Source organism: Haliotis rubra, unplaced genomic scaffold (genome assembly GCF_003918875.1).
Source record: "Haliotis rubra isolate DU_JTF1 unplaced genomic scaffold, ASM391887v1 Scf208, whole genome shotgun sequence".
Taxonomy (NCBI): domain Eukaryota; kingdom Metazoa; phylum Mollusca; class Gastropoda; order Lepetellida; family Haliotidae; genus Haliotis; species Haliotis rubra.
This window is the reverse complement of record NW_025766092.1, coordinates 1,471,752-1,495,032: the sequence shown is the minus strand read 5'-3', so window position 1 is coordinate 1,495,032 and position 23,281 is coordinate 1,471,752. Positions and strand designations below refer to the sequence as shown.

Below are 23,281 nucleotides of genomic sequence, written 5' to 3'. Positions count from 1 at the left end.
CAGGGGTAAGAGGCTACTAGCTGGATCAGAAGCTCACTTACCAACTCTCTTATCAACTCACCCACTCACCCACTTGTGCACACAACTAGTATCTCCCACTCTCTCTCTCACCCACCCAGATAAGAGGCAGCTTAACAGGGTTGGGTGGTCACACACCAACTCACTCATTAACTCACCAAATCAACTAGATATCAACTTACCCAATCATCAACAGCTAAAGGTAAAGTACTTAACAATCAAGCAAAATAAAAGCAAGAGCAAGAGAAATTCTCGGCTGAGTTAATGTTGATATCACTTGTTAAACAATGCTTTAGTGGTGTGTTTGGATTGAAAGTGTTTATCATAATAGAATGCCCTCATTATAATACTTTCGGCAATGGAATCCATTACCATTATTTGGGTGAATGTGGGTATAGTGCATGTGACTTGATTTTTATGTTGTTCAAACTGAATTTTCCTCTTCTTTGCATTGTGCCTTGCTGTCAGTTCTGTCAGTACCGTAAATAGAATTGATAAAAGCAGCTTTTTGTATTCTGAGTCATAATAACTGCAATAATATCTGACACAGTGATCTAGTCTCTGTTTCCTCCTCTTGGTGGTAGCTGCGTCACCTGATGCAGTTTATCAGTTTAATATTTGAAATTTTATTTCTCTATACGTGCTGTGTATGGTATGAAATTACTACATGTTTGCATTTATCTTGAGTTTCGTTCTGGCTTTTCAAGGATTAGCTCCATTTGAATAGTTTAAGTGAATGACACCATGAAGATCCAGGTTAGGTTTGTCTTCAGCAACTCTGGGTTTTAAGAGGAAAGATTTCCACTGGTAACACCCATATTTTTTCAAATCATTCTATGCCTAAGAATACAGGCCAATGTTTTTTATAATAGTTTCAAGCAGGGCCAATGTTTTTTATAATAAGCCGAAACCGTATCCTAAACCCTCGAAATAATCCTAATAAATAGAATACATTTCAAGCAGGGATTACGGGCAGAACTCTTACCTAAATGTAAGATGGCACCAACAAGATCGATAATACATGTCATTCGTTGCAAGCTCCAATCAAGTCACATTTTCATTGTCAGTTTTGATATGTTATACAAAATTCAATATTTATTAATAAATTTAATCAATTTGTGGGGTACATTAATCTAAAGTAGTCACATTCCAAAGTAGTCCCTGCTGATTTTTCCTGCAAGTGTCACTATAGGTCTGACTCACTGCCTCAGGACCAGTGAGCATGTTGATACAACTTCCTCCTTGTAGACTGGTAACTTGAAATTCTGCTTGGTAAATAGTGTGATTATCTGAATGTGCATATTCTTATTACGTATATGAATATACCAATATTCACAAAACCCCTTTCATCACGATATGGCTGAAATATTGTCGATGTGACATTAACTAACTCACTCACTAAACCCCTTGGACTGCCGTTAGAGAATCCAGGCTTCAGAAAGGCCGTGCTGTATGTTTGTATATTGTATAGCTATGTGTGTAAGCTAAAGGAGAATGTACACAGGACACCACAATGAGTGACACTCACTTCCTGGTTGGCTAGGTTGGGCTGTATACCCTGTGTATTCAGATAACACAGCTTTCATTTCACTGTGAAAACTGGGCTCTGAATAGCACGAAGCAATGCATCACTGTCACACTTGAATTGAGCCTGCGAATCTATATAGTGTTATATAATACTGTTCCGATATCGTATGTCTGCAGTTTTCTCTGTATCAACAATTGTACCAAAGATAACTGTCCTATCAGTAGGCTTCTATGCATGGTCAACACATTATTCAACATGGCTGCGAACACTATGTGGCTATATTTATATCAAGGAAGTGACTGATGAGGTACTTTGTAAATGAGCTAATGAATCCATTGGCTCTAGATTTGAGGTTTAAGTGGTGAAGAACCTTGTTTTGTCAGGGTTAAAAATAAATTTCAAATATCTTCTGCTACAGAGATGCATTGCTGAAAGTGGTGGTCCACAAGGAAATGCCACTAGTCCTTACTAAATACTGGTATCAGATTAGTGGACTTATGTTAATTTATTTCCTGCTGGTTCATTTACCCCAGATCTGTATAACTTTTATGGGTGCCTGTCATTTTTTTATGACTTAGGCAGTATGAGAAATAACATTTGATAATGTCAAATCGTCACCTTTTTTTTATTTTGTCAAAATGAGGTGAGGTGAGGTGAAATTGGGTTTAACGTCGTACTTGTGAATATTTCGCTCAGATGATGACATGCATGCATGTATATGTGTATGTTCGGCTGCTTGTACTAGCCCAGACTGAAGCTGGTTTTATAGTGCTAGCCCACTGAGATACCATGAGGTGAGGTGAGGTGAGGTGAAACTGTGTTTTACGTCGTGCTTGAGAATATTTTGCTCATATGACGATGTGCATGTGTGTGCATGTGTATGTGCGGCTGCTTGTACTAGCCCAGACTTAAGCTGGTTTTATAGTGCTAGCCCACTGAGATACCATGCCGCAGTGAAGCATGAATACCCCACTCAGACACATTATACTGACTCCGAGCCAACCAGTCCTTGTTGTATCCATTAATGCCAAGCGCCAGGCAGGGACCAACAAGTACCATATTTTAACGTCTTTTGGTATGACGTGGTCGGGGATCGAACCCACGACGTTCCTCTCTCCGGGCGGACGCTCTAACCACTACACCACGGAGGCAGTGTTTGTCAATTTGAAGTAACATGAAAGTCTTCTGTACCAATTTCTTAAAGCTACAAATTCAGAATATAAGAACTTCTGGAGCAAGGTACGGGAGGGTTGGCTATTGATATAGGTCATAGACATTGGTAATCGTAAACTAAACATCGATTGATTATTGATAAATATCAGAGAAGTAAGTTTAAGTAGAAGTTCCCAAAATCAATAAGACAAGTATATGGATGGCAACTTCTTATTTATGTTATATATTTATTTTCTTAGGGGAAAGAATAAGTCCAGAAATGTTGTTGTATCCGATAAATAAGAAGTTGCCATCCATATACTTGTCACCAACTTCTAAACATGAAATGCCCCTCAAGAATTTGCCCCAAATCAATCACCATATTTCACATCACTGGTAAGTGGTGACATGTAGTCTTGGATTACTAATAAAACACCTTCCTGAACATAGTTTCGAAGCAACCCATGAATAAGGACCTAACTTTGTGTTTTGTATGAGTAAAACAAAACTATATTTCATCACAATAGTTAATGTATGATATAATCGATGGCACAATTTTCATATTGAAAACCATTAATGATTTTTGCAATGACAATATTTAGGAGATAAACAATCATGTGTTGGCCAATTTCCAGGTGTTATTGAGTATTTGAAGCACGGGAATTCATTTGGAACCCACAGCATCACCTGGAGGTTTCAAATGAAATATTCCCATGTTTCAAATACTCAATAACACCTGGAAATTGGCCAACACATAATGTTTATCGACATTGTAAACACAAAAGTAAACTAAAAGGTCCACACATGTTTTTGTGTCTGCACTCATTGACATCGAGTACGGGTACAGCAGTGAAATGTCATCAGCCAGCTGTTTCGGCTGTCTCCTATGGTAGCATCTGGAACTGCTCATTTGTGACGTGATTCAGAATTTACGTAACAATTTGATTTGAATGACGTCATCACAGCTGACGACATAACAATACAATGGTGTGAGCGATGTTTGTATGTATGAATACACAGCGAATGTCCGGGAATCGAATACCATTCGGTTATGTTTTTCAACCAATCAGATTAAAGAACACACTGAATTTGGTTTACAATTCTGATTATAAATCTTTTTAGCCAGCCCTACTTTCAGGTGAGCTACAGCATCTTGTATGGAGGGCTCGGCATTAATGGGTTTCAGAATTACAACAAGGACTGGTTGGCTCGGAGTCAGTATAATGTGTCTGAGTGGGGTATTCATGCTTCACTGCGGCATGGTATCTCATTGGGCTAGCACTATAAAACCAGCTTCAGTCTGGGCTAGTACAAGCAGCCGCACATACACATACACGCATGCACGTCGTCATATGAGCGAAATATTCTTAAGTACGACGTTAAACCCAATTTCACCTCACCTCACCTCACCTCACCTTGTATTCACATTTGACTGATTAGTAATGAAAGCATCTATTGAAGTTCAGTCAGTAGATCTAAATGAGTCTGTTGATGTTTTGTGTAATGTCAGAATAAGCAGGTGAGCACCTTGTCTGTATTTGATTATTGAACATTACCTCTGTTGTTGTAGGTGCCACAGCGAAGCTGTTGAATGCGCTGTACGATTATGAGGCCCGCTCTAATGATGACCTGTCCTTCAGGAAAGGGGACCAGATGGAGCTGCTTGATGACAGGTAGGGTTAGTGAGTGGATGACAACAGATAGGAAAGGGGAGTGGATGATAAATGCTTGACAACAATGCTTGATGACAGGTAGGGTTAGTGAGTGGATGAATGCTTGACAACAGATAGGGTTAGTGAGTGGATAAATGCTTGACAGCAGGTGGAATGAGTCAGCTATTGAGTGAGTGAGTGTCATCTGATGACTGAATGGGTGAACTCTTGATGACAGGTTTTGTGAGTGAATGCTTGACGACATAGAAAGTGAGTGAGTAAGTTCTTAACAACAGTTGGAATGAGTGATTTAATGTGTTGACGACAGGGAGAGTGAGTGAATGAAATAGTGAAGGCTTGATGACAGGTAGAGTTATCAAGTCAATGTTTGATGACACTGTGAGAAAATGAATCCTTGGTAACTGGTGGAGGGAGTGAATGATTGAACATTGGTGACAGGTCCCTTCAGTAGAAGGTTGTAACGAGCTGTAACGATATATCGTAGTATCGATAATTGTGATACTATATCTGACAATAATTATATCGATACGTTTTTTCGTATTGTGATATGTATCATTGACCTTAAAATTGTTAATTTTTTTATTAGATATTGACAGTTATGTCAAAATTTCCTGCTATTAAAATATGATTTTGGAAAAATAACTAAAGAAAGCATATCGTGATATGCATCGAATGAAATCGTATCGTTCCAAGATATCGCAATGCGTATCGTATTGTGAAATTTCTGTATCGTCACACCTCGTCAGTTGTAACCATGATACATTGAAATAACAACTGGCCATTACATCTTTGGGGCTGAATGAAAAGGGAAAAGAAACTGTTGATGTCTTTTAATTTTTAATTTTTAGTGACAGTTTGATTGGCCAAAGAGAAAATACATTCTGAACATGAATCATCTTGATAGCTATGGAGTAAATGTTTAGTTTAGAGTGTGTTTGTGCTGTAATGTGTTTTAGTATGAACTCAATGAAGTAATGAATTAATACTCAATGCAACTGGCTGAAGTGCATCCTAACAATCTCAAGCACATTGTAAGAATATTCCACTTCACATTGGGAGATTGACATAAGCAGTTCCTGTATTACTCAACTTTTTACAGGGCGTTTCTATTGTTCCATTATTCATCCAAAGTTCAACTTATGATAAATGTATATAAATAAACCTCAAGTAAAAACTGCAGTCTTTTAAATTTATTGATGAGTAAAAATTAATAATAATGAAGATAACTGACGTATCAGTCATTAAACTGTGCGTAGGTTGTTTGAGTGGCATTTTAGAAGTTGGAACGTACAATATTGAACAAACTTTATGGATAAGAACTTCTCTATTTTGTGAGTGTGACGTTTTGATACAGATTCTTGTACCGTCATTCCTGCTTGACAACAGTAGAAGAATCTGTATTGAAACATTGCACTCACAAAATAAAGAAGTTATTATCCATAAAGTTTGTTTAATATTGTACACAAGTTATCACATACCACTCCATGGTTTAATGGAGAGAGGAAGCTCTGTGGTTCAATTCATTGCCTGTCTTAGTGGTTAAGTTGGCAATGTGTCTGCCTGGAGAGTGAAAGCCCACTGGTTCAATCATCAGATGTGCCTTATCAAAAGACTTTAACAGATGATATGTTTGCTGATTGTTGTCTTATTGCAAGATCAGAAAATAAAAAAAATTCGAGTCAGATGTGTCAAACCCAGAATAAGTCAAACTATTTCTCTCATCCCTAGAGGGGTGGTGGGGTAGCCTAGTGATTAAAGCGTTCGCTCGTCATGCCGAAGACCCGGGTTCGAATCCCCACATGGGTACATTGTGTCGTTATATTGCTGGAATATTGCTAAAAGCGGTGTAAAACCAAACTCACTCACTCACTCTCATCCCTAGAAGTAGTTCAGTATCAAACATGGAGTAGCATATGATCAGCATCTTCCGTCGGGGCGCACACAAGATGAAACCTTATGAGCAGGCTGGTTTAGGTGAATTGTAGTATTCAGCCACAATGTTTCACATCCTTCCTCTTACATGTAGCACTTCAAAGAAATATCAGCTTCCTTGTAGGGATCATACAACTTCAAAACAAGGAAGTCGGTGTTTGTTTACATTTACTTTTGCATTTAACATATTATTGAAGGTCATGACAGTAATGAAAAGGAATGTAATTTATTTTAAAATGAAGGAAGCAAACCAATGGAGGTGTTTGCTGTGGGTGATCACAATCTGAGTCCACTATCTTTATATTGGCTCATTGCATCATTTTCAGTCACTTTTACTGTTATACTATTGGCTGACATTCATTGACTGAGGTTACAAGATGAAATATAATTTTATTGTAGTTTTAGGCAAGTTGACTGGAATATAATCGCTGACTGTAATCATGGTTAAATGTTTGGATGACAAGGCCTGCTTATTCTGCAGTCTTTAGTATATATCAGGTTTTTTATATCAGTGTTAATTATTTATACTTAATGAATAAAATCATCTTCATTGAAGAGATTAATGTGTGGAGTGATGTATTTTTTACATCTCTTTACTGGTAAAATACCATTGGTGACATCCAGAAGACCATTGGCGGCATCCCAAATGGGATGTGTACAACTATCATTTAGTTGATTTAAGATGACAGATTGACAGATCCTACAGGTTGTATGATGTGCTGAATGTGTTGCAGTGATGGAGACTGGTGGCTGGCCAAACATGAGAACGGCCAGGAGGGTTACGTACCAAGCAACTATGTGGCCATGGAAAATACACTGGAGTCTCAAGAGTAAGTTCTGGATCAATGTTCCAATGTTGTAGACACTATAGTTATACGAGGAGACACACTATGGGGCATATTGGATAACTAGGAACACTATAGGGTGTATTCTGTTGGGATATATGTAGATACTGAGGAACACTATAGGGTGTATTCTGTTGGGATATATGTAGATACTGAGGAACACTATAGGGTGTATTCTGTTGGGATATATGTAGATACTGAGGAACTCGATGGGACATATTCTGATACCGAGGAACACTATAGGGTGTATTCTGTTGGGATATATGTAGATACTGAGGAACTCGATGGGACATATTCTGATACCGAGGAACACTCTAGGGTGTATTCTGGGAATAATATGATCATGATTAAAGCCAGGGACTACACTGTCATGTTTTGATTGGGTGATTTTGTGTTTCAGATGGTTCTTCGGGAAGATCACGAGGAAGGAAACAGAGCGTCAGCTTCTTCTACCTGGGTTCCGCCCTGGAACCTTCCTCATCCGAGAGAGCGAAACATGCCCAGGTGAGCCCCTAGCATAGATTTGTACCTTAGCATAGGTTAAACCATTCAGGTCATATTAGGGAAATCATCCAAGCTGAGTCCCTAGTATTGACAAGTGAAACCTTCCCAGGTGATCTCCCATGGCAAAGACTAGTGAAACCCTTCAAGTAATCTTCTTTAAACAAAGACTACCAAGACCCTTCCCGTTGATCTCCATACAAAGACTAGTGAAACCTTCTAAGGTGATCTTCTCCCAATAAAGACTACCAGCATACCTTTGTGAAACCCTCACAGTGATGTCCCTTGGCAAAGAATAGTGAAACCCTTCCTGGTGATTGTCATAGCAAAGACTACTGAAACCCTCCAAGTGATCCTCTGAAACAAAGACAAGTAGGATAGCTTTGTGAGTAAAACCCTCCAAGTGATCCTCTGAAACAAAGACAAGTAGGATAGCTTTGTGAGTAAAACCCTCCAAGTGATCCTCTGAAACAAAGACAAGTAGAATAGCTTTGTGAGTAATCCTCTGAAACAAAGACTAGTAGGATAGCTTTGTAAGTAAAACCCTCCAAGAGATCCTCTGAAACAAAGACTAGTAGGATAGCTTTGGGAGTAAAAACCCTCCAAGTGATCCTCTGAAACAAAGACAAGTAGGATAGCTTTGTGAGTAAAAACCCTCCAAGTGATCCTCTGAAACAAAGACTAGTAGGACAGCTTTGTGAGTAAAAACCCTCCAAGTGATCCTCTGAAACAAAGACTAGTAGGACAGCTTTGTGAGTAAAAACCCTCCAAGTGATCCTCTGAAACAAAGACTAGTAGGACAGCTTTGTGAGTAAAAACCCTCCAAGTGATCCTCTGAAACAAAGACTAGTAGGACAGCTTTGTGAGTAAAACCCTACAAGTGATCCTCTGAAACAAAGACTAGTAGGACAGCTTTGTGAGTAAAACCCTCCAAGAGATCCTCTGAAACAAAGACTAGGAGGACAGCTTTGGGAGTAAAAACCCTCCAAGTGATCCTCTGAAACAAAGACTAGTAGGACAGTTTTGTGAGTAAAACCCTCCAAGTGAGAACCCCAACTGGCCATATAATTTCATGCTTCATGATGAGGTCTCTTCTACAAGTCTCCTCCATTGGTTACATTCCATAGTTATTTCTCCTGCCTGCATGGTAACTGTCACTTATTTACTGTACAGGTGCGTATGTGTTGTCCGTGCGAGACTATGACCAGACGAAGGGGGACTGCGTGAAGCACTACAAGGTGCGCAACTTGGACAACGGGGGCTGCTACATCACACCAAGGAAGACGTTCACAAACCTGATAGAGATCGTCAACCACTACCATGGTAACATCAGCTTGCTTTGCTATTTTTTAAACACTTCAAAGTCAAAGTATTTTATTGCGATTAAATTCAGCTCTTGATAAGATTGATGAGGTATTTTGTGAACAATATATGTCAGAAGTGACATTTGTGACTCTGAAACTCCTACTCATTGACTATAGCTTAGATAATTAATACATTTGAGACCACAGACAATATTTGAATATTTTGCATAAAATAAACCTTTGGAAATCTGATTGGGCTGGTACTCTTGATTGTATGCCCTGACCCATTGGACTAATGCTTACAGATAACTCGGATGGATTGTGCCAGAAACTCACAGACTCATGTCCAAAACCAAAGCCTGTGATGGAGGATTTGTCCCGGGAAACCAAAGACACCTGGGAAATCCCTCGTGAAACTTTAAAACTTGAGAAGCGTCTTGGTGCTGGTCAGTTTGGAGAAGTATGGAAAGGTGAGTTTGTTTGTGAATAGTGTTGATCGGTAGCAGGATAGTTGGCTCATCTGGAGAAGTATGGAAAGGTGGGTTTGTTTGTGAATAGTGTTGATGAGTAGCAGGATAGTTGGCTCATCTGTAGAAGTATGGAAAGGTGGGTTTGTTTGTGAGTAGTGTTGATGGGTAGAAGGATAGTTGGCTCATCTGTAGAAGTATGGAAAGGTGGGTTTGCTTGTGAATAGTGTTGATCGGTAGCAGGATAGTTGGCTCATCTGGAGAAGTATGGAAAGGTGGGATTGTTTGTGAATAGTGTTGATGGATAGCAGGATAGTTGGCTCATCTGTAGAAGTATGGAAAGGTGGGTTTGTTTGTGAATAGTGTTGATGGGTAGAAGGATAGTTGGCTCATCTGTAGAAGTATTGAAACGTGGGTTTGTTTGTGGATTGTATTGATGGGTAGAAGGATAGTTGGCTCATCTGGAGAAGTATTGAAAGATGGGATTGTTTGTGAATAGTGTTGATGGATAGCAGGATAGTTGGCTCATCTGTAGAAGTATGGAAAGGTGGGTTTGTTTGTGAATAGTGTTGATGGGTAGAAGGATAGTTGGCTCATCTGTAGAAGTATTGAAACGTGGGTTTGTTTGTGGATTGTATTGATGGGTAGAAGGATAGTTGGCTCATCTGGAGAAGTATTGAAAGGTGGGATTGTTTGTGAATAGTATTGATGGGTAGCAGGATAGTTGGCTCATCTGGAGAAGTATGGAAAGGTGGGTTTATTGTGGATTGTATTGATGGGTAGAAGGATAGCTGGCTCATCTGTAGAAGTATGGAAAGGTGGGTTTGTTTGTGAATAGTGTTGATGAGTAGCAGGATAGTTGGCTCCTCTGGAGAAGTATTGAAAGGTGGGTTTGTTTGTGGATTGTATTGATGGGTAGAAGGATAGTTGGCTCATCTGGAGAAGTATGGAAAGGTGGGATTGTTTGTGAATAGTGTTGATGGGTAGAAGGATAGTTGGCTCATCTGGAGAAGTATGGAAAGGTGGGTTTGTTTGTGGATTGTATTGATGGGTAGAAGGATAGCTGGCTCATCTGGAGAAGTATGGAAATGTTTGTGAATAGTGTTGATGGGTAGAAGGATAGTTAGCTCATCTGGAGAAGTATGGAAAGGTGGGTTTGTTTGTGGATTGTATTGATGGGTAGCAGGATAGTTGGCTAAGTTTATGTTCATCACTCAGATGACCATTGATTGAATTTGTGATGAATATAAGTACTGCACAGAGAATTAATAGTTGAGTAAATAAGTATGTTTTTGTAATTGAGAAATTGTTGAGTATCTAGTTATGTGTCTGTTCAAGTGATAATTTGTGTATTATGTTTCTGTCCAGGTAAATGGATGAACTCCACCGATGTTGCCATCAAGACCTTGAAGGTAGGAACAATGACATCAGAAGCTTTCCTGGCTGAGGCGGCCATCATGAAGATGTGCAAGCATGACAAACTGGTGCGCCTGTACGCTGTATGCACAAAAGAAGAGCCCATCTATATTGTCACTGAGCTGATGAGCAACGGCGCTCTGTTGGAGTACCTTCGAGAAGGTGCTGGCAAATCCATGGATACCATGCATCTGATTGACATGGCAGCACAGGTGATTAGGATTTATTTTACTGATTTCATCAATTTTCAATACTAAAATGTTTTTAAGGATTACCAGATTTTTATATGATTGGTCTATCTTAAAATGTATCCTATTGAAAATGTTTGTTTGAGTTGTAGAACTAGAACAGGTTTCAAGCACTCACCGGTTTCTTCTGTATCCTCAGATTGCCAATGGTATGGCGTTCCTGGAAAAGATGAAATTCATTCATCGAGATCTGGCTGCCAGAAACATCCTTGTGGGAGACAACAACATCTGCAAGGTGGCTGACTTTGGCCTGGCCAAGGTCATTGAGGATGATGAGTACAATCCAAAACAAGGTGAGAAGAGACTTCACAAAACACCTATGTGGAACAAGATATTAAGTTTCTTGACACAGACCAGCTCATCTTTAGGACAGTGAAACTTTCCAGTTGTTAGAAAATATGAATATGATGATGGTGATGGTTTTACTTCTTTATTCTTTTCCATATTTAATGTCATGTTACCTATGACCTTGAGAGACCACATAGATAAAGTAAGAGTTTTCTAAACAGAGGCAGTCAGTAAAGTCTTTGCCTTTTGATGCTAGTGAAGAGACATATAAAAGCGTCATTATTAGAAAAGAAGGACTGTAAAATGTTCTTTATTCACAGGAGCTAAATTCCCCATCAAGTGGACAGCCCCAGAAGCAGCCCTGTACGGCAAGTTCACCATCAAGTCAGATGTGTGGTCATATGGTATATTACTGATGGAACTCGTTACACGAGGACAGGTCCCTTACCCCGGTGAGTTGTCTCTCCTGTGTGTGTTTTCAGCCCTAAACTCCATACAGTACAGTTGTCTCCCCTGTCTTGTATCAAACCAATCACAGCATACACTATAGTTGTCTCCCCTGTCTCTTGTGTAAACCAATCACAGCATACACTATAGTTGTCTCCCCTGTCTCTTGTGTAAACCAATCACAGCATACACTATAGTTGTCTCCCCTGTGTCTTGTATCAACCCTATCACTGCTCATACTTAAGTTGTCTCCCCTTTTTCTTGTATCAACCCATCACAGCATACAATATAGTTGTCCCCTCTGTATCAACCCTATCGCAACATACACTAAAGCTGTCTCTCCTGTGGGATGGTTTTCTCCTGTTCATGATTGTAAGAAATATTATGAGTCATTATAACTGATGTTGTCACTATTGTCTGCAAAAGCAATTCTCTTGATCTTTCCCTGTGGTGATGTTTGGATGATAGAACAAACCCAACAAAATGCCACTTATTTCAGGTATGAGTAACCGGGATGTCCTGGACCAGGTGGACAAGGGTTACCGGATGCCACGGCCACGCCAATGTCCTGAAGGAGCTTACGACACCATGTTGAAGTGCTGGGACAAGAGGGCCGACAACAGACCCACATTCGAGTATCTCTTCACATACTTCGATGATTTCTTTATCTCATCGGAGGGAAGTTATAAGGAGACGGATTAAAGATACATCCTCTAGGATATCTGCTTTTCAACTATTAGTGCTTTGTTTATGTTAAAACGAAAACTGGCCCAGGAGACATTGTTTTGTCGTGCCATACATCAAAGATGCTAGTGTTTTCAACAAAGCACAGTTTGTTTTTTATCCCATTACTGTAACAGTAAATGTGGGATCTTTTGCAATAAAATCATTCAAAAAAATTCCTGTACAGAAAGAGACTTGATATATAAGTTTTGTCTTTACTAACAGGACAAGTGAAGTAACATATTGCATTTTGCAAATTTCCTGTAACTTACAATCATGCCAATCCCTGGGTTAATAATGTGTCAAGACATTCTAAAGCTATTTATATACAAATTAGAATATTTTTTATGGGATTGAGGCTGTGCGATTATGTCTTCCTGTCACAACATAAATATTTGTCTCTAAATCTTGCCATGGACGAGTTTTGTACCACAGTTGTCTCAAAGTTGGTTTGTATTCACCGCATGAACAAACTCTTGGAACATTATTTTTGGCTTGTGAATTTTGTTTTGCAAATGTCAGTTTTGTCATGTTAGAAAGTTGACATTAAGATCACAGGTCAAGATCCACTGGGCACATGTGCCATGCCTGTAACACTGTAACTGGGAGAAGATTATGTTTAGAAGATATGTCCTGAACATTTTATATAATATTATTTATCAACATTTTGTATGCAGAAAACAGAAGATATTTTTACAAGAAATGTGTATAAACCTTTTATGGAGATCAAAGATATCAAATGTTGACTATAGACATGAGGTTAAGATTGTTTATTTACTGTTGTACAATGTATATTTCGAGTGTATTTGGTAAGACTAAAATATTTTAGTTCATGTTGCAACATACTTGATATTTTTTGTTGATTTATCATGTTTATGTTTACACCTGCTTAATGTATACAAACAAATCAACTCTCCTAGCTTGTATGAACTTCTCACCTGTTTTCTCAGAATTGTTTTCTGCTTTGAAGGTATTACCACAAGCTTTCAATAATTTGTGCAATTCATTGTCTGTTGAGCTTGGATACTAGGGGATGACTAATTCTTCAAATTATTATTTGACAGTTTCTTTTTGTTTTGTTTAAAATCTCATTTCAGGCAGGCTCTTGATGAGATTCGAACATTTTGATAAAGCTGTCTATCTGACAGTGAATGTTGCAAATTGCAGCCTAAAACAGCATTAACTCATTCCATGAGTGAAAGAAGGCATGTAATTGTTGTTTCCCTGTCTATGTGATGAATAACACCAACCCTCAGTTCATCTTCAGCAAAATGCATCTCTGACTCACCATTAAGTGGATTTTTATAAGGGAAAAGGGAGATAACTTCCAAAAATCACAAAATGCACGCCAATAAAAATTACACAAAATGTCTTTGAGACTGGGATAGCCAAGTCACAATAGTGAAAATGATTTGGAATATTTTGCACCATGTGAGACCTCTTCACTGTTTCGCATGAAATATCAGGTTTCAAAGAATGCACAAGTGATTTTTAATGCATGTGAAGCAAGTGTCACATCTGATGGTTGTGGCCTTTACTCTCTCAGGCATGGCCCAGGAACTGGTGATATTTTCAGCCTGTGTTGTAAGATAGGATGATTCCTCACTTAGGATGTGATGAATGTATGATATTGAATTGTACAGGAACAGATTCATTTGTAAAAGTGCCACTCTGAAGTAAGTGCCGTCTCTGAAACAATATTTACTTAACAGAAAATTTTGCAATAGTTAATGTTGCATGCAACTGGATGTATTTAAAACCATGGATATACAGTAATGATCTTTGGTACATTGATACAAGTTTTATTCATTAACAATAATATGAGTGAATTTATTTATGATTTTAACTATTTGTGAATGATAAATATTGTATTTTCCAAATTAGAAATTAGAAGTATAAGTATTCAAGCTCATACAACATGATTTTAATATCATTGAACTTTTTTATCTTTTTTATCTTTTTTTTTAACAGTGTAAACATACATTTTTATTTTTTTATTTTTTTTTATTCATTCAAAATCAGTAGATACATGTATACAAAGTACATGATGCAACAGCACTTGTACACCGTAGAACAGAAATTCATATGGGTTGGCATTACAGATTGAACTTTTATAGTCAGACCTTTCAAATACTTTAGGGGAAATATGATCATTGTGTCCTTCCAACTGATCTGTTTCTTTTATATTTCTTCCCATCAGACCTAGGTTGGAGATTTACCAAGATATGTGGGCTTGTTCCACCACTCAAGACATACACATATGAAGGAAATCATCAGTGATTGTAGTCAAATTTCATTTGTCATTTTGTTATTACTACTTTATTTGTACATTGTTAATTTATGCTAATTTTTAATGTACCATACATATTTTGTGTTATATGAAGTAGCCATTTTTTTAGAAGCACATTGTTTTAAACGGGTATAAGTCCCATCCTACTTAAACAACCACAGACTCTAGCATTCCCGCTTACAGTTTTTAACTGTAGTCATGTGTGGATCAATCACATCTTAATAGATCTTTTATTCTGACAGTTGTATGTTTGCATTTTGTTGCCAGTATTTACATGGTATCATTCTTCCCCATGTATCCAACCCAGTACACTTGAAACACATGAAAACAACGTACAAACCCAGCTCAACCACATCTTGGCTCTTCATTAGTGTCACCTTCACCAACAGAGTAGCCTAGTGGTTCAAGTGTTTGCTTGTAGTGAAAGCATGACCATGGGTTAATTCCCTCACATTGGTACATTGAGTCCCACTCTTGGGGTCTGCCTTTGTGATATTGATGAAGTAAAGTGGAACAGGCATACAAAGATTTTTGCTGTACATAAATAATTACACATTATTCTTCTGTTTGATATAAAACAAAATCAACTTCTAAAGCTGGTGTGCCATTCTTATACACATGAGCAGAAAATTGATGTTCTTTGCCATCACAATTGCAAATGCATAGTATATTTTGTTTGTGTCAAGTGCCTAACTGTGTTTGAAAGCAGCAGAGCAGTTATTTAATAGGCAACAATGAACCTTTCTAAGCGATCTTGGCAAGCTTACATATAAGTGATTGTCACTGTGAAGCAATATATTTGGTGCTCATCGATAAAGTATACATGTAATTGTCTGTTACAATTGCATTAAGTGCCTCATATAAGTTTGGAATAAAGATTTTTAAATATATGAAAGCATTAATATATATTAAATATGTGTGTGAAATTTGTAATATTTTTTGTCATATTTTACATACATCTAACTGCATTCTGACACATATTTGTTTTGTAAACCAAATTTATTGTGATGTTAATGTTTCTTTCATTGAGTTTATTGAGGCCTCTAAGAGGCTCACATTTTTTGGGTTGAGTGAAATTGTTATTTTTATCAAATCATTTTGTGTGTCCTGTGCAAAGAATACACACAATGGTTCTTCAGTCCTCGAAATATGTCATCATGAAGATTAGAGTTACCTGCCCTTGCCACTAAGAAAACTGGTGGAACAGAGAAATGAACGCTCATTTTGATGTCGTAACAGAAAGAGCAAAATCAGTGAGTGATGTGAATTCTGTAAACAAAGAATTTGAAACAAAAAACTGAACCAAGGGCTTTGTAAGAATATTACATGGGCTTAAAGTGGCAAGATACAGGTGTAACTAAATATTGTATCAGCACATCTGCCTGGTTACCAGGCTGTTAAGTTTGACTACAATAAAACATAGGGCAGAGAATAATTTTCTTGTGAGGAGAAAAGATTTTCAGTTACATTTATGTATAGTTGCTGCAGACAATGAAGTAAAGGTCTTCAACAGAGAGAAGAAACTTAAAAGAACACTGTCAATATACCTGATCATAATCAATTACAGCTTAGATTAGGGAAATAACTTTTTCATTTTACTGCTTGTGAAACCTAGGAAATAAAATTAGCTACCAGTAAGTGTCTGACTTAATAACTATTTGAAAACTGAGTATAATGTAAAGTTAATAGATTAATAACAGCTTGGACAGTATCTTTGTACCAGGCTTCCCATGATATGTACATTAAAGTTTTTTAATTATCAACATAAATATTATAATAATAATAATGAGAAGTCTTATAATGCGCTAATCTCCATGCAACAAAGCATGCGCTAACACAAACATATATACATCATGATGCAAAGTCTAATTCTCAAACAAATGAGTCTTTATCTGCCGGACTAGTTCTGAATTACTGGGCAGGGTAAGGGCAAAGCAGTAATGTCTTATGGTGGCCTGGTAAATCTTGTCTGGCCTGTCTTTATTCATCAGACACAGGTGTACATCCTCCTGTTTTGGAACTGAATGCATATTTTCAGTGTTCTTTTAATACCCATTGAGATTTTGCTTGTAAAGGATCTAAGGCTGACTAGAATGAATCAGCTGGTTAGCCAAGGGGGTACAATTTACAAGATAGTCATCCTTGACCCTTTAGCGTGGTGTCTTATGCTCAAACTACCTTGTATATAGTATATCTCTCTCCATGTTCTACCACAGACAATGATAAATGTCAAAATTATGGGTCTTTTTAATATACAAGTATTTGTCTTTTTAATTTTGCTTTGTTAATTTTATAGATTATTTGCTTGTAATGAGAATTGTTGATGTTTTTTATTATGATTTATGTGTTTTTCTACAGGTACCATCCTATTACATGTTTATGATGCATGACTATGTTTTGATACTTTGTACATATCTCAAATTCATCCTCAGTCTAAATAAATAAAAAAAACAATGGAATCTGGTTCTTTGGGTATTTTGTTCAAACGGGAAAACAATGTTAGTTTGTTTGTTGTTTAACGTCAAACTCAGCCATATGGCAACGGCCCATAAATAACAAGTGTTTGCCACTAATATGGCAATGTCCCCCGCTGCTAAAGAATGGAATATCTATATTTACTACTTTTTACTTTTTGGTCACATACAAGATGCCTGAAATGACTGGTGTCTGCATAATCACCCAATGTAGGCTGTCAACATACTTGAAAACATTGGGTGCAATGTTTTATGAGATATCGCGTTTAAATAAGTTTGAAAAGTGTTCAAAGTGTCATGGTGACCTTGAAGATAAGGTCAAGGTCACCCAAATAAACTGGTGTCTGCGTAATCCCCAAATGCAGGCTGTCACCAAATTTGAAGACATTGGGTACAACAGTCCATGAGATGTCGCGTTAACAAGAGTTTAAAGTGTTCAAAGTGTCATGGTGACCTTGAAGATAAGGTCAAGGTCACCCAAATAAACTGGTGTCTGCGTAATCCCCAAATGTAGGCTGTCACCAAATTTGAAGACATTGGGTACAACAGTCCATGAGATGTCGCGTTAACAAGAAAAGTGTTCAAAGTGTCATGGTGATCTTGAAGATAAGGTCAAGGTCACCCAAATAAACTGGTGTCTGTGTAATCCCCAAATGTAGGCTGTCACCAAATTTGAAGTCATTGGATACAACAGTTCATGAGATACCGCGTTCACAAGAATCGTGATGGACGTACGGACGTACGCTGCTGAATACACAGTCCCCCGTTCAGCGTTGCGGCGGGGGACAATTAAGACAATCCAAAGATCAACATCATGAGCATGTATCTACCAAATTGGAATAAATTGTCACATGTCAACCAAGTGAGCAGGCCTTACAACCAGATCCTGTTAGTTGCCTCTTACAACAAGCATGGTTTGCTGAACACCAATTCTAACCTTGATCTTGACAGGTACAGAAACCTGACTTTGAAGTTATACAAAAATGCATGTGATAGTATAACCCAAACTGATGGAATGTGTCTAAATTCCAACGTGCTGTATATTTGGAGATGAAACTGATTCCCAATGGCTACATATATAACTGTTTATGTATTCTATTTTGAATTATCTTCTATTAGTACATTGGGATTGATCAAGACGTATATTCTGAAATATTGGAGCTTAGTATGCATGTCATCTTAATGGTGTTCATCTTGTTGGACATGTTGGGTACATGCAACCAGGAAATATTCACATAATCATTAAATGGGACAGACTCCTTGTTTGATCCTACATTCTGAACTGGAAGCTGGCAGGGGTAATGGAGGCAAAGAACAAATTGATTTACCACGAGTGGCCCTTAAAATGTTGAATGAAATATATTTTACGTGAGTAATTATTAAATACTAGTATGAGGTTGGAAATCTGAGAGCACAACCCTGTGAGGAAATGGGTTTCTACCTTTGATGGTGGTGATATTTTATTTTGACATTAAAAATATTGTTCGAACCAAAGCAAGGGAAGTGCGTTGCCAACCTTTGCTTGCTTCGCTCGCATATAGGAAGATTGTTCATTTTTCTCTCTGTTGTGCAGCCCTATTTGCACTACAGTTTCACTGTGAGTGGATAGAAAATCTGACAGCTTGTACCAAAAGACATTAAACAATGGCACTTGTTCTTACCCTGCCTGGTACTTCCCAATTAAAACAAGGATTGGTTGGCCAGGAGTGTTGTGGGAGGTTTCCATGTTACCAGCAGCTTGGTATGTCATGGGTAAGAATCAGTCTTTGTGAGTGAAAGCAGCCATAGATATACATATGCATGTAAATGAAATAACCACAAAGACTGGTTTCGATCAAGTCCCTTGTAGACTGGTTCTTATCAATCCTGATAAGCCGTTAAATCGAGCTTGCCAGTGTCAACAGACGGCAGCCACATCTAGGGTACTGGAGGAAATTTATCGGAACGTAGACCCGGAGATAATCTAGGATGGTCAAGCTCCTGGTAGACTGGTTCCTTTCAAGCTCCTGAAATACTGGTTCCTGTAAAGCCCATGGTAGACTGGTTCCTATGAAGCTCCTGGTAGACTGGTCCCTATGATGCTCCTGGTAGACTGGTTCCTATCAAGTCCCTAGAAGACTGGTTAAAATCAAGCCCAAGGTAAACTGGTTCCTTTCAAGCCCCTGGTAGACTGGTCCCTATGAAGCTCCTGGTAGACTGGTCCCTATGTCAAGCTCCTGGTAGACTGGTTCCCTATGAAGCTCCCTAGTAGACTGGTATGAAGCTCCCTGGTAGACTGGTCCCTATGAAGCTCCTGGTAGACTGGTCCTATGAAGCTCCTAGTAGACTGGTTCCTGACAAGCCCCTGGTAGACTGGTTCCTATGAAGCTCCTAGTAGACTGGTTCCTGACAAGCTCCTGGTAGACTGGTTCCCTATGAAGCTCCTGGTAGACTGGTTCCTGATCAAGCCCTGGTAGACTGGTTCCCTATGAAGCTCCTGGTAGACTGGTTAAAATCAAGCCCAAGGTAGACTGGTCCCTAGCGAGGCTCCTGGTAGACTGGTCCCTATAGAAGCTCCTGGTAGACTGGTCCCTATGAAGCTCCTGGTAGACTGGTCCCTATGAAGGCTCCTGGTAGACTGGTCCCTATGAAGCTCCTGGTAGACTGGTCCCTATGAAGCTCCTGGTATACTGGTCCTTATGAGGCTCCTAGTAGACTAGTCCCTATGAAGCTCCTAGTAGACTAGTCCCTATGAAGCTCCTGGTAGACTGGTTAAAATCAAGCCCAAGGTGGACTGGTCCCTATGAAGCTCCTGGTAGACTGGTCCCTATGAAGCTCCTGGTAGACTGGTCCCTATGGAAGCTCCTAGTAGACTGGGTCCCTATGAAGCTCCTGGTAGACTGGTCCTAAGGAAGCTCCTGGTAGACTGGTCCCTATGAAGCTCCTAGTAGAATGGTCCCCTGGTAGACTGGTTCCCATCAAGCCCCTAGTAGACTGGTTCCTGACAAGACCCTGGTAGACTGGTTCCTGACAAGCCCCTGGTAGACTGGTTCCCATCAAGCCCCTAGTAGACTGGTTCCTGACAAGACCCTGGTAGACTGGTTCCTGACAAGCCCCTGGTAGACTGGTTCCTGACAAGCCTCTGGTAGACTGGTTCCTATCAAGCCTCATCCTCGATAATCTCCAGGGTATACGTTACGATCACTCTCCACTATACCCTGGATGCATCCACGGCTTGGCCCGATGATTTTATTACCTCCCTTTGCTGGCTTTTTATCCAATCAGGTGTCTATGCTGGGAAGTTGAGCGAACCAATCACAACTCATTTTCGCTTCTTAAATTATCTAACCGTTTAAACTTGGCAACACAATTGATGCAGAGGTACTCTGAAAGAGGTAGAAGGAGTTCTTTCATATATTTTTTCAGATCTGTCAATTTGTCTGTATGATTTCCCCAAAAATATGAGTGGCACTGCGAACAAACCTTCGCAACTGTGACCGCTATCTTTGTTGACACTGGCACGCTCGGATGTAACGGCGGCTTAGCTGATTGACTATTGTGAGAATGCGGAGCCAGCAAAGGGAGGTAATATAATTATCGGGCCAAGCCGTGGATGCATCCAGGGTATAGTGGAGAGTGATCGTAACGTATACCCTGGAGATTATTGAGGAAGATCAAGCCCCTGACAGGCTGATTTCTGACAAGCCCCTGGTAGACTGGTTAATATCAAGGCCCAGGTAAACTAGTTACTGACAAGATCAAAGTAGATTGGTTCATATCAAGTCCCCAGTAGACTGTTTCCAGTCAAGCTTATGTGGATATGTTCCTGAAACATTCTGCCACAGTGAATATCTTGAATGGACAACAATACACTACAACTGGTTCATCTGGTATATTACAGAAAAGTATATATTGATTTGCTTTCATAAAATAAAATAAATGGACAACTTTGCCAGTAGTGGTTTTACAATACAGCAATACAATATCATCTTCTTTGAGTGGCATTTAGAAGTTGGTGTGATGAACACATAGGAGAGTTCTATGGATTATACAACTTCTTTAATATAATATGAGCGACGTTTTGGTGTAGCTGCTATCATTTTGCTTGTTAGCAGCTACACCGAAACGTCGATCATATTATATTAAAGAAGTTGTATATCCATAGAACTCTTCTCGTTGTTCAATACAATATCACATCCTGATACAAGTCCAATTATACAATACCTCAATTTGCAATTCCTTTATCACAAGAGATATGATACAGTACATAACAAGCTACATGAGAGTAATTACTGACTAGTCAACAACCATGTTACCCATATTCTCCAGTATATTCCTGTAGACAGTAAATAGCACATTACAAACCAGCTCCTTCCAGGCTATGTGTTTGTGCCATTATATCATCTTCCATCTCTGAATGTATAAACAACAGATTCGGCATTGCAATTCACCTACAGAACAAAACTATATCAAGTCATAAAATATAAGTGCTGTATTGGGTTACAAATTGTTACGACCCCAAGAGCAAGTGTGGGCATGTTGGTTTTCTTGCCGCTTGGAAATGTTTTTCATCCATATCAAGATGTCAGCTTAATGTGGGAGATACAGATCTTGAACATTTACCACTCTGATGAAGGTAACCTAGCAACATTATCACTGCGACCCCAAGATGATGATGATTTGGAGATATTATGAACACTTTCCAACATGATGTGTATTTCGGGACCCAAAAAGTCGAACCCACAATTATAGGGTTCTGGCGTGTCCAAGGGTCACCACTCTGTGCAGCAAATTGCGGCACCTTAGACAATCGGGCCACATATGGAGCCTAGAACTCTCTAAAAAGTCGAACCAACAATTATAGGGTTCTGGCGTGTCCAAGGGTCACAACTCTGTGCAGCGAATTGCGGCACTTTAGACAATCGGGCCACATATGGTGCCTAGAACTCTCTAAAAGGTCTTCCATCCCTGATCAAGCAACTTTAATACATTGAACACTTTTGTTAACAAACATATCCTTAGCTACAATAGATATCTCTGTCTAGTGATTCTGGTGTAAAAATATCCTTTGTACAGAATCACAGATTCTTGGATAGTAACAGAATTAACACATTTCACAGTGAAACAAACAGTAATTGATAACATATGCACGTGTTACAGAACGCATTCAACAACATTGCAACAGAAACAGATATTTAATGTGGCTATACCTTTGGCATAAAGTGAACACCATCCTTACCTAAGGTTGACCTTTAAGGTTTTGTAAATTGCATGAATATCTGTGGAAATTACATTCCTGTTAGCCATATTGACACGATTAAGTCATGAATATCTGTGGAAATTACATTCCTGTTAGCCATATTGACACGATTAAGTCATGAATACCTGTGGAAATTACATTCCTGTTAGCCATATTGACACGATTAAGTCATGAATATCTGTGGAAATTACATTCCTGTTAGCCATATTGATAATGATGAATATCTGTGGAAATTACATTCCTGTTAGCCATATTGACATGATTAAGTCATGAATATCAGTGGGTGCTAACATTACAAATGTTATATTTATATTCAAGTACTTATGTATTGCCATCTGCATGCCAACTATAAATGTTTGAATCAAACTGCAAAACAAATTCCTAAAAAGAACACAGACTGTCTCGACCTGAGACATAGAAATCAATGTAAATACTTCACAGGTTTTTATACACTAGGTATTCCTTTATCACCAATCAATACCAACTTACAGATTGTGGTTTGTGAATGAACAATGCCATTTAGAAAGTGATCAAATGTAACATATGTTATATTTGGGATTACCCGTTCTCAGTAAAGTACAGATTCTAGTACTTTTGTTGGGTTGAGTCAGGCACCTAATCGCCAGCACACAAAGTCAGCCATCTAACCCACTCAGCCACCGCTACTTCCACATAATGCAGGTCAGACAACTGGTAGTCCTGGCCACAGACTTTGTGTACCCCTCTGATAAGTGTA

The 23,281-nt window shown here is 38.7% G+C and overlaps 1 protein-coding gene and 1 long non-coding RNA gene across 5 annotated transcripts in view; one reads left to right on the top strand and one right to left on the bottom strand.

Annotated features, from left to right (window-relative positions):
- LOC124276364 (tyrosine-protein kinase SRK2-like) overlaps positions 1–13,930 on the top strand; it is a 53,088-nt gene extending 39,158 nt beyond the window's left edge. For all 4 annotated transcript variants that reach the window (XM_046712008.1, XM_046712009.1, XM_046712011.1 and 1 more), the window contains 9 exons: positions 4,269–4,371; positions 7,038–7,133; positions 7,549–7,652; positions 8,823–8,972; positions 9,259–9,423; positions 10,789–11,048; positions 11,224–11,377; positions 11,693–11,824; positions 12,319–13,930. In XM_046712008.1, coding sequence (XP_046567964.1) covers positions 4,269–4,371; positions 7,038–7,133; positions 7,549–7,652; positions 8,823–8,972; positions 9,259–9,423; positions 10,789–11,048; positions 11,224–11,377; positions 11,693–11,824; positions 12,319–12,521 — 1,367 coding nt within the window. In that variant the 3' untranslated portion in view covers positions 12,522–13,930. The remainder of the gene's footprint in view (positions 1–4,268; positions 4,372–7,037; positions 7,134–7,548; positions 7,653–8,822; positions 8,973–9,258; positions 9,424–10,788; positions 11,049–11,223; positions 11,378–11,692; positions 11,825–12,318) is intronic.
- A 7,232-nt stretch (positions 13,931–21,162) lies between these two features.
- Positions 21,163–23,161, bottom strand: LOC124276362. Its single transcript, XR_006898528.1, has 2 exons — positions 22,671–23,161; positions 21,163–22,564 (listed from the first exon to the last, which is right to left on the bottom strand). It is a non-coding gene; the product is annotated as an uncharacterized LOC124276362 (long non-coding RNA).
- Between the last annotated feature and the right edge of the window lie 120 nt (positions 23,162–23,281).